The sequence below is a fragment of the Platalea leucorodia genome (assembly GCF_965183815.1).
Source record: "Platalea leucorodia genome assembly, chromosome: 3".
NCBI lineage: Eukaryota > Metazoa > Chordata > Aves > Pelecaniformes > Threskiornithidae > Platalea > Platalea leucorodia.
In genome coordinates, this window is record NC_138825.1 from 42,067,069 (window position 1) to 42,084,345 (window position 17,277).

General features: G+C 39.7%; 1 protein-coding gene across 1 annotated transcript in view; it reads right to left on the minus strand.

Annotated features, from left to right (window-relative positions):
• Window positions 1–6,318: 6,318 nt before the first annotated feature.
• The window catches only part of WDR64 (WD repeat domain 64), a gene marked incomplete at both ends in the record, with an annotated part of 82,399 nt that continues 71,440 nt past the window's right edge, over window positions 6,319–17,277 (minus strand). Inside the window, 6 exons of the mRNA XM_082305459.1 lie at window positions 6,319–6,339; window positions 8,830–8,910; window positions 12,195–12,294; window positions 14,534–14,719; window positions 15,506–15,615; window positions 16,036–16,097. Coding sequence (XP_082161585.1) covers window positions 6,319–6,339; window positions 8,830–8,910; window positions 12,195–12,294; window positions 14,534–14,719; window positions 15,506–15,615; window positions 16,036–16,097 — 560 coding nt within the window. The remainder of the gene's footprint in view (window positions 6,340–8,829; window positions 8,911–12,194; window positions 12,295–14,533; window positions 14,720–15,505; window positions 15,616–16,035; window positions 16,098–17,277) is intronic.

Consider the following 17,277-nt stretch of genomic DNA (forward strand, 5'->3'; position numbering starts at 1 on the left):
TAGAGATAAAGCTTGGTAGCACTCAATTTTTATCAGTCTGCTTATTTTAAACAAGCCCAGTGCTGGTCTGAGCTGACATAGCCTCTAGTTTTGGTAACCATGTGGATAATGGAAAGATATTTCACACAGGTCAACGAGATACAGATGTTCTATCAAATTTTGTTAGAATTTTCTTACATTTCAGAGGTGAAAAAAAAGTGAGGCTTTGGTGGAAAAAAATTATTTCAAATATTTTGCTGGGATCTACTGATTCTGTGGGATCAGATAGGATGACCAAACAGTGTTTGTGCTTTCTGGGGAAATGAAGGAGACCCAGTAACCTACCATTTCCCTTGCCCTGTTAGTTTGGGAGAATCCGCTCTTTTAGAAACACTGCATCAGTTACATATAGCCACACTAAGTGCCCTGTTCATTTTTGTTTCTCATATAAGTATCTTCTTCGTGCTACATGAAATAAAATTAAAATAGGTTAATCAGTAACTAATTATTCCAGCAGCAGCTGAACAGTCTCTTGTGTGTTCCCAGCTGTAAGTAATCTAAAATCTGTCTTTTGCTTTTATGTAGGTACTGATACATTCCATATTGCTGAGTCTTCCAGCAGCAAATGAAGAATATGTATCTGTTCCTCCTTTCCATTTCATTTTTGCTTTTGAAAGCCACTGGCACCAAAGAGGTTATATTTGGTCATAATCGTTTCACAGAATATCAGGTGGGCAATATGAACCTGATTCTCTCTGTCCCACACGGTGGGTCAATGGAACCCAAAGACATCCCTGATCGAGAGGCTGGCTGTTGGGATGCAAAGACGTCCTCTTGTATTTTCTCTCATGAGTGTCCTCCTGGAAGTATTCAAAATTATAAGAAATGCAAAGTGTCTACCAACCAAGACAGGTATACCATAGAGGTGGCTCAGACTCTTGCTGAAGAAATCAACAAAAGTACCGATGGCTTCTTCCCACATATCATTATAAACCACCTACAGCGGTTCAAGATGGATGCTAACAGGGAAAAGGAAGAAGCCTCCTTTGGAATCCCCCAAGCAGAACAAGCCTGGGAGGAGTATATGGGATTTTTGACCACTGCAAAGTCACAGATGACGGGGGGCCTGATTCTGGATATCCATGGACAAGCACATCCTGAACAGTGGATAGAACTAGGTTACACACTTTCAAAAACTGCCCTTAACTCAGGTGTCTTTTCTCCATTGTGTTCCTCAATTAGCCATCTGGCCAGTCAGCTAGTCAATGTGTCTTCTGAGACTTTGGTTGCAGGGAACAGAAGTCTGGGTAAATATATTGAAGAACAAAATAACAGTTATGTTTGTGTGCCTTCTCCATCCAATCCTAGCCCAAATAATGGGAGCTATTATAGTGGTGGATACATAACAAAGACTTTTGGTTCCCGTAGCTCTGGCACTGTTGATGCCATTCAGCTTGAACTACCCCAGTGGGTGAGGGCAGCTGAAGAACGTCCCAGATTTTGTAAAGCACTGGCAAGGGCTGTAATGAAATTCTGGCAAACTAACTACTGCAGCCAGTACAACCATGAGTTTCTGCCATGCTGAAAGAGGCAGTCTTGTTAAGATACCTTTCCATAACACAGTAATGATCTGGAACAACAGAACAACTGATACACCTGGAACAATGAAGCCTGCAATATGATTGTGGATGCTGGTGGGAAGAAACTAACCTGCAAAGGAATACAGAGACATCGACATAGAGAAAATCCACAGCTAACACCAACAAGTCTGCACCGCTACAGGCTAGGGGAGGAGTGGGGGGAGAGCTGCCTGGCAGAAAAGGACCCGGGGGTGGTGGTTGACAGCCGCCTGAACATGAGCCAGCAGTGTGCTCAGGTGGCCAAGAGGGCCAATGGCATCCTGGCTTGTATCAGAAATAGTGTGGCCAGCAGGACCAGGGAGGTGATCGTGCCCCTGTACTCAGCATTGGTGAGGCCGCACCTCGAATACTGTGTTCAGTTTTGGGCCCCTCACTGCAAGAAGGACATCGAGGTGCTGGAGCGTGTCCAAAAGAGGGCAACGAAGCAGGTGAAGGGTCTAGAGCACAAGTCTTATGAGGAGCGGCTGAGGGAGCTGGGGTTGTTTAGCCTGGAGAAGAGGAGGCTGAGGGGAGACCTTATTGCTCTCTACAACTACCTGCAAGGAGGTTGTAGCAAGGTGGGGGTCAGTCTCTTCTGCCAAGTAACAAGCGATAGGACGAGAGGAAACAGCCTCAAGCTGTGCCAGGGGAAGTTTAGGTTGGATATTAGGAAAAACTTCTTCACCGAAAGGGTAGTCAAGCATTGGAACAGGCTGCCCAGGGAAGTGGTTGCATCTCCATCCCTGGAGGTATTTAAAAGACGGGTAGACGTGGTGCTTAGGGACATGGTTTAGTGGTGGACTTGGCAGTGATAGGTTAACGGTTGGACTCGATGATCTGAAGGGTCTTTTCCAACCTTAACGATTCTGTGATTCTATAAGTCCATTAACACACAGCTTTGTGCTAGATCCAGCATTGAAAAGACTGCTTGAAGATGAGAGGGTATATTTGGAAGTATCACTTGCCTGGTATGCTTTTCTGTGCTTAATTTCTTTCCAGTAGCATCCTCTGTTTTGTAGCACACAATAAACAACTATTCTTCTTCTAATGAATTCTGTGTAGTGCAGTGCCTTGTTAGATTATCTGTTCAAAGAAATGAAGTGTCTCTGCTTTTCTTGTGACACTTAAGAAAGGCAATAGGATGATATCATTGTGTAAAATGTTTGGGGCCAGGACCAGTTTCCATTTGGTGTTTATAAAGCCCTAGGTGTTGGAACTCTTCAAGTAAAGAGTAATGCTGAGCAATGACACAGAGTCTGAACTACTTCAGGTTTTGTTAATTTAATGAATTATGAAAAAAAAGTCTGGGAGCATTATAGTGCTGTAGTTTTGTCACAGTTTAAATAGCACAACAGTAAGGTAGTAACTGGATTGAGGACCGCTAAAGATTACATATCATGCATTTTTGACATTTTTCCTTACAGCATGGTTCCCTCCTGAGAGCTGGTCCATTGATTTCATTCAGCATAGGATTAAACACTTGATTGTTACTGGGAATAGTATTACATTATGGATGGGCTCGTCTGGATAGTGGAGGATATAGTGGCATGAGTAGGCATGAGTACAAATCAGGTCTTGGAAAACATGGGCAATTATAAGGAAAACTAAAGGGAGCAGTCAGCAAGTCTGAAAAGCGTACAATTCAAAAATTAAGAACCTATGAAATCCTAGCAGTGCTAAAGGTTTGGTAAAAAGAAAAGAATGAGTAAATAGTCAGTTCTGAGTAAGTAGTCAGTTCTGAGGAAGTAAATAGTCAGTTAATAAACCGAAGAGAAGGGGGATATCTGCATCTTGCAACCACAGTAGAATACTTTAGTTCTAACTATAAATAGGGACAATACCAAAGAGAAAATCTTACACAATTATAAAAAATAACACATATGAGCATCAAAAGAAATGGGTAAGGAGCTCTCTGAACCTGAACTGTTCATTTTTAATAATCTTTAAAGACTAGGTAATTTTCAGGTAACCGGAAGAGAGCTGATGTAGCTGTCTTTCAAAGGCAAATAGGACTCAGGGAACTGCAGGGGTGTTACCGTTCATACGCTAACTGCTAAATCATGGGGCAGATGAAGGGCACACAAATAGTAAATGGCAGATTACACTTTATCTGGTGCCACTTAGTTTGTCAGACAAGCTTGATTTTAGTTTTAATCACAAGGTTGGTTAATGTAGTGGGTTGACCCTGGCAGACACTAAGCGCCCACCCAGTTGCTTGCTGACTTCTCCCAGTGGGATGGGGGAGAGATTTGGAAAAGCAAAAGCAAGAAAACTCATGGGTCAAGATAAAGACAGTTTAATAGGTGAAGCAAAGCTGCATATGCAAGCAAAGCAAAATAAGGAATCCATCCACTACTTCCCATCAGCAGGCAGATATTTAGCCACTTCCTGGGAAGCAGGGCCTCAGCACACATAATGGTTACTTGGGAAGACAAACACCATAACCATGAACATCTTGCTTTCCTCCTCCATTACATGAGCTCTTACTGCTGAGCAGGACATTATATGGTATGGAATATCTCTTGTCCCTTCAGGTCAACTGTCCTCGCTGTGTCCCCTCCCAGCTTCTTGTGCACCCCCAGGCTACTCACTGGGGGTGGGAAAAAAACACCTTTATGTTGTGCAGGCACTGCTCAGCAATAGCCAAAACACTGGTATGTTATCAACACTGTTTTAGTCAGCAGTCCAGAACACAGCACCATACAGGCTGCTATGAAGAAAATTAGGTTCATCCCAGCCAGACCCAGTACAGTTGTTCATAATATTTTTAAATATACTCCCACAAGATAGTTTGCTAAAAAAAAAGCAGTATTACCCCAAAATCCATCATAGCCCTATAACGAGTTGAAGGCACACAAATCATTGCAAGTCATTGTATTTTCAGCTGATCAGAAGACAGTCTTTCCAAGAAGGCCAGCAGATCAAACACCGTTCATTACCAGTAATGTAGAAAACCTGCTATTTCCCCCAAAATAGCAGGTAATAATGGCCCTAGTTACATAGATTATCGTAAATACTCAATGTGGTGACACACTTGGTAAGGATATATAACTTTAGCCTGACAAAGGATGATAGAATATGTATTCTGTGACCTGTGTCATGTCGTGACACTGTCCTGGAATGCTGAAATGCCAGGAAGGATTCAGGGAATTATGACAGATAATTAATTGAATATGAGCTCAGCGTGCATTCTTCTGGCTTAAGAGGATGAACATGCTCTTTGAAAGCATAAGCAAGGAACTAACAGGCGGAAACAGCAGGGCATATTAACTCCTCGTTGCATATCTGATGCTTGTAAGATTGTGAGTATGAAATGGAGTTCTGAGTCAGACAAAAAAAAGGATAACCACTGTAATGGAAAGAGATAAAAAGGCTACAGAAATCTGCATTGTAGTGAGAGAGTCACAAAGCTCAAATTACAGTTAACTTTGCTATCAAGAGTAATTGGAGGCTGATAGAACCTAGGTAAACAAGAACACTGTTTGTGTTTTGCTTCTGCCTTCAAAACTGCTGACAGAGCATGAGGTGTAATTTCTCTGTATTACACTCCCCTTAGTTTCTGTTTCATAGGGCCTTTTTGGGAGAACAGAACCAGAGGCCCTGGGGAGCATCTGTAGGGATACTGGAGTCAGACCTGTGCAGGACCTCTTGGAGCTGACTGGGCTTGTTAGTTCAAACTGAGTGCCATGTTAGTGCAACACACTGCTCCCAGACCTGAGCTGGCTCCTGAAGCTGCAGTGCGCTGCCCCTCAGCTAAAATGCCCAGCCTGCTCCTTACTGTCAGCTCAGACAAGTTGACTGGATCATGGAGAGCAGACACTGACTTCTTTGGTTAAGAAGAATAATCTCTGGAAAGGATTTTTTATGGCTGATGAAGCTTAATCTGGCAGAAAAAAAGGCAGCATAATATCCGAGTCCAAGGTGGACAACTTTGGAGCAGAGGGGAAACCTGTGGTTTTGACACGGAGAATAACTGGCAGCAAATGTACGTTAAGAACCCTAGGATGCTCCCTTCAACTGGAAACCAAAATAGTAACACAAACAGGCATTTGGCCATGGAAGATGTTCATGATGGGTTCTCTGCCTTGTGCCACTCAGAAGGTTAGACTGGATGAACAGCCAATGTCCTTTGGCACTAAAATTCATACATCTTTCTGTCAGAGTGTAAAACCAATTTTAACCATTCCTGATTATTGAAGCTCCTGCAGCATCTTCCCTAAGGAAGTTGATGTCTAATCTGAGATCTCAGGCGAGAGTGCTTTCTTTTACATAATGTATACTACACTAGCCCTGGTTAAGATCTTTGTCTCAGGGCCATAATGAATTCTTAGATGTTGAATGGGCTATCCACTGATTTCAACAGGAGTGATTTTTACATAAACCCAAGATCCCTTCCCCTTTTGCTATGTGCTTTCCCAAGCAGAAGGGCAGCTCATATGCAGCATAGGATGAAAGATGCTGTTCAATATGATACTATTATTACCTGTGCTAGTTAAAGATTTGGATTTCCTATTAAGATGAAAATAGTCAGTGAAGCATAAGAAGAGCAAAGCTTTCTGACATTACTATGCCATGGAAGAAGGGACAAACCTATGTATTGGTTTCTTAAATGTTGATGAGGAGATCAGTTTCCAACATTTGACAGTTCTCTTCCAGTGCTATCCAAAGGTTCAGTTTTACATTAAGGGTTCAGGGTCCAATCATAAAAATAGGGAAGATGTTAAGTAGGTTTTAGCACATCCTAGAGGAGAATAGTTTAAGACTTTCAATTAACGCAGAATCCACCACAATCACATTGTTACTAGCCTCTCATTAAGTAAGCAGCCACTGGCAACTGCTGAAAAGGAGTATATGATCTCTGATCACCCTAAAATATGCTAAGTAACTTTTACAAATTTTGGTCTTGTTTACAACAGCTCAGTGTAAAGAGTTCATATTGAATCACAATAATGATAAAATAATGCTATTATACTTTCACCTTCATTACATTGTGAAATCATACATTGACCTTCCTTTAAACACATCTACCATGCCCTAGGCTTGGTTTGTACTATATAATAAAAATGATGAAAATAATTGGGGTCAATTGAGTTGACCTATAGTGTTTTTTACTGTTTTAAATCTGCATAGCTAAGACTTAAATTCGTGCAACAAGAGATCAGGATTTTACCCATAAGCCTGAACTGACAGGCAGTAAATTGATCAGAAAAACTAACTTAAAAAAATCTTAGCAAAACAGATTTTCCCTACCATGACATGTTAGTGCATTTCTAAAACAAAGCAGCATAAAGCAGAAGGAATCTGAGCTGTTGAAAATTATTTTTTGGGGTAATATGGCCATTTGATTCTGTTAATAGTTCTGGTCAAGGCATTTTCTGAACAAACAAAAATATTGGCACTAAAAGGTATTAGAATGATAATTCTGAAGACTCGTCTGCATAGCATTAACAAAACAATTACAAGGAACTTTGCTTGGTTTTTGCTTTTTCTGTTTCTGTAATATGTTTAATTAATATAAAGTTAGCTCAGCTGAAAACAGTGCAGTTAAAGATGGCGTGTTCTATGATGCTGCGACCTAAATCCAGGTATTTTTAAATAGGGCTGTCTCTCATTATTTGAACCTAGTTCTCAGTCTTCCTTCTGTCTTGTCTCCACATGATTGACAAGGAAATCTAAATGTTTCTGCAAGAAGACATTTGACTAGGATACTGTGGCATATGTGTGCTACCTATGGAACATCCCATTAACTGTTTGCTTATCCAAGGGCACCAAAGCTCCTGAAACATGAGAGAAAGGTTAGAGCAGTACCTCTGGAATAACATTTCATGTTCGTCAGAGAAGTCTGTATGGCTAGCAAAATAAGAATTTTTGCAGATTTATGGCTCTGAGTCTTTAAGCAGTTAATCATAGTAAGGTGCTTTTCGTTCTTAACCATCAAAAAGTGGAGGGAGGTGGGCTTTTCTGTGAGTGTCTCATTATAATCATACACTGGCTTTATTAGAATTTTTTCTCTGCATGAGGGACCGGAATAGAAGTAAAGATTTGATTTCTGTATGTTCTACTTAATAATGAAGTGTATTTAAATATAACAGAAAAAAAAAAACAGAGGAAAAAAATTGGAATAAGGAACCTGCTAATCCACTTTGCTGAAGATGGGTGCTGTGTTTATTTGTTTTGACCCTGTTCTCCACTAAAACCCGTCTCCGTTGTCCATCCAGTGGGACTGGACACCTCAGCTTTGTTCCACTGAAGACCTTTAAAAAATGAATTGCAAAATTTCAAGAACTAATTAATATATTCAGGTGAACAGACCACTTTGATAACATTTTGTAACAGCACAGACAAAAAATTATTTGTTGTGCATGTAGCTCAGAAAAAGTCTGATCTCATTTTATTGTAAATCCATTGTGGTGCCGTTGGCTTAGTGTAGTTGCTCCTAACTTGCCAAGGCACAAGACCCCCTGTATTTTATTTTCGTCTTCTGGAAGAAAACAAAACATAGATTTCCAAGGCACATTAATGGTCAGAAGAATAACATATGTGCCAACTATTTGAACATCGTGCTCCCAAGGTTTCCATTTTCTGAGATACTCTGTAACACTGCGTGCACAAGCATTGTCATATATATTTGAATGCAGAGTACCCTATTCATTCCACCTAACTAGCCATGTAGATGTTCGGAGTCTCATCCAAGCTAGTTCTCTAGGTACCCTGTATAGAAAAAGATCAGCACCTCTGCTAGGAGCAATTCTTTCCATCCTATGATATGTGGGATAGACAAGGCTGTGGACATTCTGGTCTTTCTCCATAGAAGGAACAACCTAGGAAGTCTTGCTAGACAGCTTGCAATAAATCAAATCAATGGTTCCTATAAAACGGTATTAACTTACAACAGCCAAAGCTTTGTGCAGATAAGAATCAATAGTTTTTGGGCTGGCTAAAAGAGTCAAGTCTGAGCAAAAAGTTAATGACATGAGGTTGAACAGGAGAAGTAAATGTCTGGAATACTCACTTTGTGGCATGCTCTCTTCAACTGGCTTTCCAAGCTTCCGCCAAATGGAGAATGGAGTTGGATAGGTAGTAATGCAAACCGTGTTGGAAAATTAAATCGAGAAGCAGACAGTTAACAATAGAATGTCAGAGTACATGGTTGTAATAATTTACTAGTGCTAATGGCTTGTGCTGTGTGAATGCCACCACAGAAGGTAGAAAAGAAAACACTTGTGCTTACCTCATATATAGGAAGAGACCCAAATACTGCACCAGCCTCTCTGTTTCCAGACTCAAAAGTTTCCAAAGGTAGTCTGTGGATCTGACCAAGGGAAGCCAAAGTCAGTGCATTACTAGCTGAAGACAACAGGTAATGAAAACATTACTTCTGTTATTGAATTGCATGGTAACGTTCATGCTATCTGAAGAAATATGTATCATTACTATGTAGAGAGATTACTGTTTATGCACAGGTTGTCTTTGTACCATGTAAAGGCTGCCTTGAACTTTTTTTTTTTTTTTTTTAATTAGGAGGGGATCATTCTTCTGCTATAGAAAATGCATAACCAGCAAAAATTCCAGCTTCCCAAGGGACACAAAATCAAGACAGTTAACAGCAAAATGCTTTTTATCACCTAAGTTTAAGCTAGTTTTAAACACTTAGTTCTCTCACCTATTAACACCTTGGATAAGCTCAATAAAGGAATCATTTTCAGGGCACTTGTCAGGTTTGGTGGATGGATGCTATCAGAGGACAGTGGAAGTCTAGCCAAGAGCTAATGGAGTAAGAACTCAGTCTGGCTATCCTTCCTTTGGGCTTTGCAAAGCACAAACACTTCAGCAGCAGTTGGGAAAGATGCAGATGAACAAGACATTTCTGCTGTTAACTGTTGAAAGCTTTGAATTTGTGAAAATACCTCAGGTGCCTTGACAGTTCATCCACACCCACATGAATCCTGACTTGATATAGCCGTGATTTCACCCTATGAGGCCAATTTATGGTACTCCAAAAAAGAAAAAAAATGCACCTACAGCTTGAAATATTACAAAGAATGCATATTTCCATCAAATTTGAAAACATGAGTTTAATTTGAAATGGTACATTATGCAAAGATTTTCTACTTCCATTTTTTCATGGTCTTACTAATACGTTACTGAGCGTGCTGCAGTAGTAACAGTTCAAGAGATACCACATCTTCAACAGTGTAAAACATTCCTAAAGGAATCTGTTCCAGTGTCTGTCTGTCAATTCTAATTGTTACTCATGTGCATTAATTACTCATTTCAGAAAGACCAGACAACTGAATTATGGTGAGCTAAGCATATACTCTAGATGTTTGCACAGCCACGGAATAGCACCCCTCTGGTCTGAAGTGCAAACTGAAGTCCACTGGCTTGTTCTGCTCTAAGGTAAATGATAGGAAATCAAACCTTTTTCTCATCAAAAGCTCAATCAGAAGGGGACTCCAGTGCTAACGTGTATCAAGTATCTTCTGCTATAAGACCTCCATTTAGTCCTCTTTTCAAATAACTAGGTAAAATCCAAAGCAGAACCCACCTCTACTGACTTGTCCCACAATGTACTCAACCACTGACTTTACTGCAGTAAATTTCATGTTTTATACCCAGCATCAACATATTTTTCCCACTAACACAGTTCTCTATTACACAGTGCTGTATCTACAGCTGTTGAACAGCAGGGGACCAATGATCAACTGCTGTTACTTTGTAGTGCGTGCTCCAATGGCACAAAAGCAGCTACATCAGTTTCCCCATGATTTAAACACGAGCCACTGTGGAGATTGTGCAGCATCTGTGACTGGTATAACTGTGACTTACGGGAGCTCATCAACGTGTTGCTGCCTTGGGGTGAAATGACATAATGCCTCAAAACTGCATGCTTGACTACCTTTGCTTAGCAGCAAGTAATCCAGTAGCTTCAAATAGTCAAGCACCCAGACAAGATGAGGGCTGATCTTGTATATTTGGTGTCCCAGTCAGCAAGGACAAGTGAGAAAGGAAGAACATTGAGAGCAGCCCTGTGGAGAAGGACTTGGGGGTCCTAGTGGATGAAAAGCTGGACATGAGCCAACAATGTGTGCTCGCAGCCCAGAAAGCCAACTGTGTCCTGGGCTGCATCAAAAGAAGCATGGCCAGCAGGTTGAGGGAGATGATTCTGCCCCTCTACTCCGCTCTGGTGAGACCCCACCAGGAGTATTGCATCCAGCTCTGGAGTCCTCAGGACAAGAAAGACATGTTGGAATGGGTCCAGAGGAGGGCCACAAAAATGATCAGAGAGATGGAACACCTCTGCTATGAGGAAAGGCTGAGAGAGTTGGGGTTGTTCAGCCTGGAGAAGAGAAGGCTCCAGGGAGACGTTATTGCAGCCTTTCAGTACTTAAAGGGGGCCTATAAGAAAGATGGGGACAAACTTTTTAGTAGGGCCTGTAGCAATAGGACAAGGGGTAATGGTTTTAAACTGAAAGAGGGTAGATTTAGACTAGATATAAGGAAGACATTTTTTACAATGATGAGGGTGGTGAAACACTGGAACAGGTTGCCCAGAGAGGTGGTAGATGCCCCATCCCTGGCAACATTCAAGGTCAGGTTGGATGGGGCTCTGAGCAACCTGATCTAGTTGAAGATGTCCTTGCTCATTGCAGGGGGGCTGGACTAGATGACCTTGAAAGGTCCCTTCCAACCCAAACTATTCTATGATTCTGTGATTCTATGATTCTATGATTCTGTGGACTGGCTGGCAAGATGGGGCAATAAACAGTGGAGAAGCGTTTTCCACTCACCGTGTCATCCTTTCACCTAAGGTACACAGAGAAAAGTAGCTGGCCACATGGAGTAACATTGTCTTTTACTGACTACTGTTTGGACCTCAGCTGGCCGCATTAGGATATCAGACTGTGGTACATAGGAGACTCATGGTACCACAGATTTTAGGAGATGTTAAGAGTTCATACCCCTCGCTAGCTGTTGGCCACTAACCTTTGGGGAAGAATGGTAGGAAAGGTGTTAATGGAAGCTTTTTTGGCAAGTGGACATAGGATTTGTATCTTTTTCCTTTTCTACTACAACTGCAAGAGATGTTTTATCTCTTCCCATGACTTTCAAGGACTAAGCCCGGTAAAGGTGGAGGAGCTCCACCATTATTCAGTTAGAGTTGTAGAAAGTATTTATAATGATATCTAAACCCAGAACTCTCATTTTTCTGATTTCATGGGAACCCTGGAAGAACTATTGTGTATAACCAGGAATTCACTGTTCTAATATTTTCACATTTCCTTCAAGTAAACTTAAGATATTTAGGACTTCTGTTGGAGCATGTGAAAATTTTAGGGTTTTTTAATGCTGTTAAACCAAACAAGTTACTCAGTGTGTGCTACCTTCTAAATTGGAATTTTGAAGTGTGAAACAATGAGAATGAAAACCAGAGAGCTTTTTTGACCCCTCTGTTTATGCATTTTTGTTCTAGCTTGTCGATTGAATGAGAAGGATATGTAGGGTTATTTATGGCTAATTTATAAATGAGAAATACAATTGCATTTCTTATATGTTGCACAGAACAGAAACAAATTTGTCATGTACATTAGCTACCTTTGGAGAAACCAGAGCTTTGAAAAACTTGAAGTCCTGAATAATATCTGCATGTTTAGGCTTTTTTAAAACGGAAGGTGATCTGGTCAGAGACTTCCACCTGTACACACAAGACAGAAAAAATCTGATGCTCGTATCAAAATGGCAATTTTGAATGCAACATTCTTAGCTGGCTCCAAAATAAAATTATTTTGAAGTATAAATTATTCCACATATCTTCAAAATATAATTTGTATTAGGACCTTCATAGGTGTAATGAAGTGCTTCACTAACACTTTGTCAATCCAGATACTGGCTTGTCATCTTTAGGAGGCTGGAAATGTTAATATAAAAAACACTGGTTACCACAACTGTGTGCTAACTCGCTGTCTGATAATGGCTTTTCAGCATTTCTGTCAGTTCTGACTACAATTCCTGTATGCCACTTTCATAACAAAGAAGGTTTCCTCTGCTCATATATCTGGTTTCCAAAGTTAATCACAAGAAGAAATGATCTAGAGTAGAGTGTCTGTTAGTGTAGATTAACACAGTTTCATTTGTAATCAGAAAAATTAAGTCAGATCACACAAGCTAAGAATTATAAACTACAGAGAGAAACAGACTGTTCTTCTGTATGGGTCCATCTACCTGCTGACATTTTTCAATAGATCACCTGAACCACTTGTTTAAACTGTAAGCACCTACGCTATTCAGCTTGGTTTGTACCTTTTCAGGTACATGCACATTTGGAGAATATCTGTTAATAGCATTTATAACTTGATTTGTTAATTGAAATTCTAAAATATTACCTTAGTGACTCGTATGACAGCTTTCCAATAAGTAAGTTGTAGTAGCATTGTGAAGATAATTGACTTGACCCAAGAGAAGCTCCTGTATCTTGTAAAGAACAAAACCTAGTGTCCATAAGTAGCACAGCCTTTTGGCTGGCAGTTGGCTAGCTATCCATTACACTATTTGGTACAATTAATCCAGAGGAATCAAGTTATCTTGAGGTGACAGCACACAGAGTATATAGAATGGTAAGGCTGAAACTTTCTATGGTGCCGCATGTGGCCCCCTTTTTTTTTCAGTTCTCTGCACAGTTAAGCGGGCTTCTCATTTGCTTCCACTCTGTTTAATTAATGCCTTTTTAATGTATGAATGATAGCCGTTCTCCTTTACTGAAATATTTGAAAGGTCCTCAAAAAGTAGTCACAGTTTGCCACAGGCATGTCATTTATGGGAAGTTTCTTTAAGGTTAGCTGGCTTAATTTTAGTATCTTTGATTCCAGAGGTTTCAAACTAGCTGCTGACTATTCAAAAGGACTACAGGGGTTAGTCCTTCAGACACAGCCAAGCACTTCTCTACGTTGATGAGTTACTGTTCTGACTTCAGTGAGACTACTCACGTTAGTAAGAACCCTATGGACTAATAAGTGTTAGCAGGATACTGACCTAAATGGGGTAACAGTAAAGCACCTTAGAGATTTCCCATTGTCCCAAAGTGCTTTGGTTAAAAGGCAGCCTAAGAAAGCACATGGTATATGAAACCTTACCACTAAAGCATGCATGAGTTTTTAAGCCCTGGAATAGTTTTTCCCAGATTTGGACTGCTTTGTTACTAAAGGTAATGTTCATGTTGCCTCTGAAGTTTCCTGCTTCAGTATTTATGTTCATTTGGTCAACTCACTAATAAATGAACCAGGGAGCTCCAGGACTAGAAATATGACTTTTAAGTTAGAGGGCCAAGGCATTCTGGCTTGACTTGTAACTAACCCATGTCCCTTGAGAACTCTGCCTAGAAGGAGAGAAGTCCAACAGTGCTATTGAACACACAACATTTATGCCAGTGTCAGAACGTCATGATCAGAGGTATGTGAATGTATTCATAACATCCCAGCAAATTTAAGAAGACCATTTTTTAAACTGAAAGATTAAATTGGGTTTATTCTTACAGAAGGATTTGGGTTTGGGTTGAAACTATTCACATTAAGCTTTTTCAATAAATTTTTTTTGGATCCCAGAAGTATATCAGCTTGTGGAACTGAAAAAGAAACAGGCTGCTAACCTGAATAGTGTACATAACATACAGACTAAATAGGCTGAAATCTGAGACAGTTATCTAGTCATCACTATTACTGAATTCAAATCCTGAACATCACCTAATCCTGACTGTCACCTAGTCATAACAATTAAGAGATTATCCATGCTGTGTAAAAACATTTTTAAACAGGATTTTTCTAAATAACTCATAGGAAATACTGATATTTTTTCTGACCTTCAGGTGAAAGGTGCTTTTAAAGTATATTTTCAGAACTGTTCCCCCAATCATACATATATATAAATATACGAGATCTTACTTGTCCCTGTCCAGCACTAGAGGATATTCAAACTTCTTCTTCTCCATATGCTTGATTTCCTCTTTAATTACAGTAGGGAAGTTATTAACATCACAAGGCAAAATCAACCGACTGATATCAGATAATTCAAACTTCCTAGGTTGTCCAAAGTAACCAAGATAGTATCCGTTCATGGCATGCCAGAGCCTACAGACATAGTAGAAGCAGTGCCAAAAGATAGAAAGGAAGAATGGATACTTTTAGAAGTGGAAGAAAAGTGACAAAATATGTGTCTACATTATCAAATTCTGCAGCACTTTTCTAAAGTTCAGTATGCTAGTCATAAAAAAAAATCAATGAAGTTCACTGTTTATAATATTACTTGAGAGTAAAAAAATCTCAGAAGTATGTTGTAAAAATAAGAAAACAAACAAACAGTGCATCTTTATAATTATAAAACTGAGGAGTAAAGGCATCAATATCCTGAATTGCTCCTACAGTAAGGTGCTGCCACCAGAGCAGGATCTACACAAAATTTCCTCATTGATACCACCAAAAAACCAAAAAAAACCCCTTTCAAATGTACTTGTTAGAAGGAATTACAGTTGTCTATAACGCATCTTCAGACTGCAATGGTTTAATTGCATAAGTATTGGTTAGATGCAATGCTTAGGACCCATGTCAATTTAACAAGTATTGAAAGTTAAAACAGGATTAGAACAGAAGGTCATTTCTAAAATGATGGGGCTGTTACCTGTGCATTCAAGGTCACCTTGCTGAAAGAAAATGACTGTCTGCAAAAAGTCTGACTTCCTGAGAAAACTGGAAGTGTTACATTAAAAAATTAGTTCTTTCAGGTGCAGAACAGAAAATGCACCCAATGTTGTATTTTATTTAAGTTCTAGCCTATATACAAGTCCAGCAAGAAGAGGAACTTTGGAGACAGTTCAACTGATTGGCCATAGCAGTAAGAGGTATTAGTCATTTTTGTACCTGACTGAACCATCAATGGATGCTGTCACTATCACATTTTTTTCTTCTTCATGAAATAAGTCAACCACTTCATTAGAGTGGGCCCTCCAGCAGACCTCCTCCTTTATTTGCTGAGGGAAAAAAGCAACATAACCACATTTCAGGCAGTTCTGTATGCCACCATGGTTGATAGCTTAGTGGATTTATCAGCGTGGATTTATCAGCATGTCTTTCCGAAAATTAAAAGAGGTGAAAAAGTAATCCCTCCATGAAACAGCCTGCAAATGGCATATGGTAGAAACATCTCTCAGGGGATATGGCTAAATTAATTCTTAACATAGCATCTTTGAACTCAATGGAATAATGCTAACAGCATTTTACTTTGTTTTTCTTGTTTTTCACAGCATCAAGTTATTATTTCAAGCAAAAGACAGGACCTTTATGTGCAGGAAACATTTTTAGTCCCCATAGAGCTCTGAATCCATTTTCCTCTGTTTGTCTTATCTAGGTATACTGTTGAAGTTAAGAAAATCTGTCAGATTTTTCCTTACATTTTTACTATTTTGTGGATCTTCCAAGAATGAGGCAATGCTCCAGCGCATAATGTGTCCCTCTGTTTAAGAAAGGAAGAAGCAAAACGTCAATAAATTTCATTAGTGCTGGACATTCACTAGTTGCTGCTATATGCTCTTGGTAAACATTGGGCAGAATGAAGCAGAGATTACAGGTCAGTGAAAGTTATTTTAAGGTGAATGTCACTATCTCATTGTCAAGCACAGAGCAGAAAATAATGGACCACTCATTAATATGCAAAGAAATATGTATACTCTTTGTGAGCAATGTGTCATTAACTGGATAGGTTTGAAATGGAAAGAACGTAATGCTTTTTCTTTAAATGACATGAGTAAAAAATAAGAGTCATCTTGTCAAGACAGTTATCTATTGCACAAACTAGGTAGGAGAGCTTTCTGGGTATTAAACTGCTTTTCAATCCTGGTAAAATGGACAAAGTTTGATTAATTGCATACATAATGAAAGCTTAAAGTTTTGCAACCTTTTAGTGCACCCATGTAAAGCTAGAATCAAAGAATCATTTTCCTTATGACCCACAACTGCTCAGTTTCCTGCCTAGGCTCCTTCTTTCCTGATGAAGTTGCCTCTTATCTCTCATTTCTACTACTAGATAGAGGAATCTTTTGTGTAATTCCAACCTTCATACTGGTCACATCTGGTTTCTAGGACTGTACATTTGCAAGCAAGCAAGGAGGCTGACAAAAGTTGACCTTTTCCTAACAAGGAAAAATCTGTAATGGGAACAAGAAATTGGTAGCAGCACTGCAGATAAAAGAGAAGGGTGCAGAAAGCATGAAAAGCAAATACACAGTGGCACAAACACAAAAGGACAAAGGGAGAGTATCAGATGAATAGGTAATAGGGTGGATACTTTTCCACAACTAATTAAAATCCTGTTCAGTGCATGCTGCTTTCCTGAACTTATTTACTGATTTGAATCAATGAGGAGTGGAAACTCCTCTTCATTTTCAGCATTAACGTCAAGCTACTGCCAAATTTTGAAAGAAATGGGAAAAAAACCCTTGCTCCATCCAACTTCTGACAGCGTAAGAGCAGGAAGCTGGCAGGAAACAGTTCTAATAGGTATTTTAGAAGAAAAGTGACACATTAAAGGACAAAAGTCTCATATGACAGATGCAGAAGAGGAAAATTGCCAGGGTGATTCTAAAAGTTTGGAGGAGAATCAGACAGCAGATAAACTCTTGGACTTTCTGCCAAAT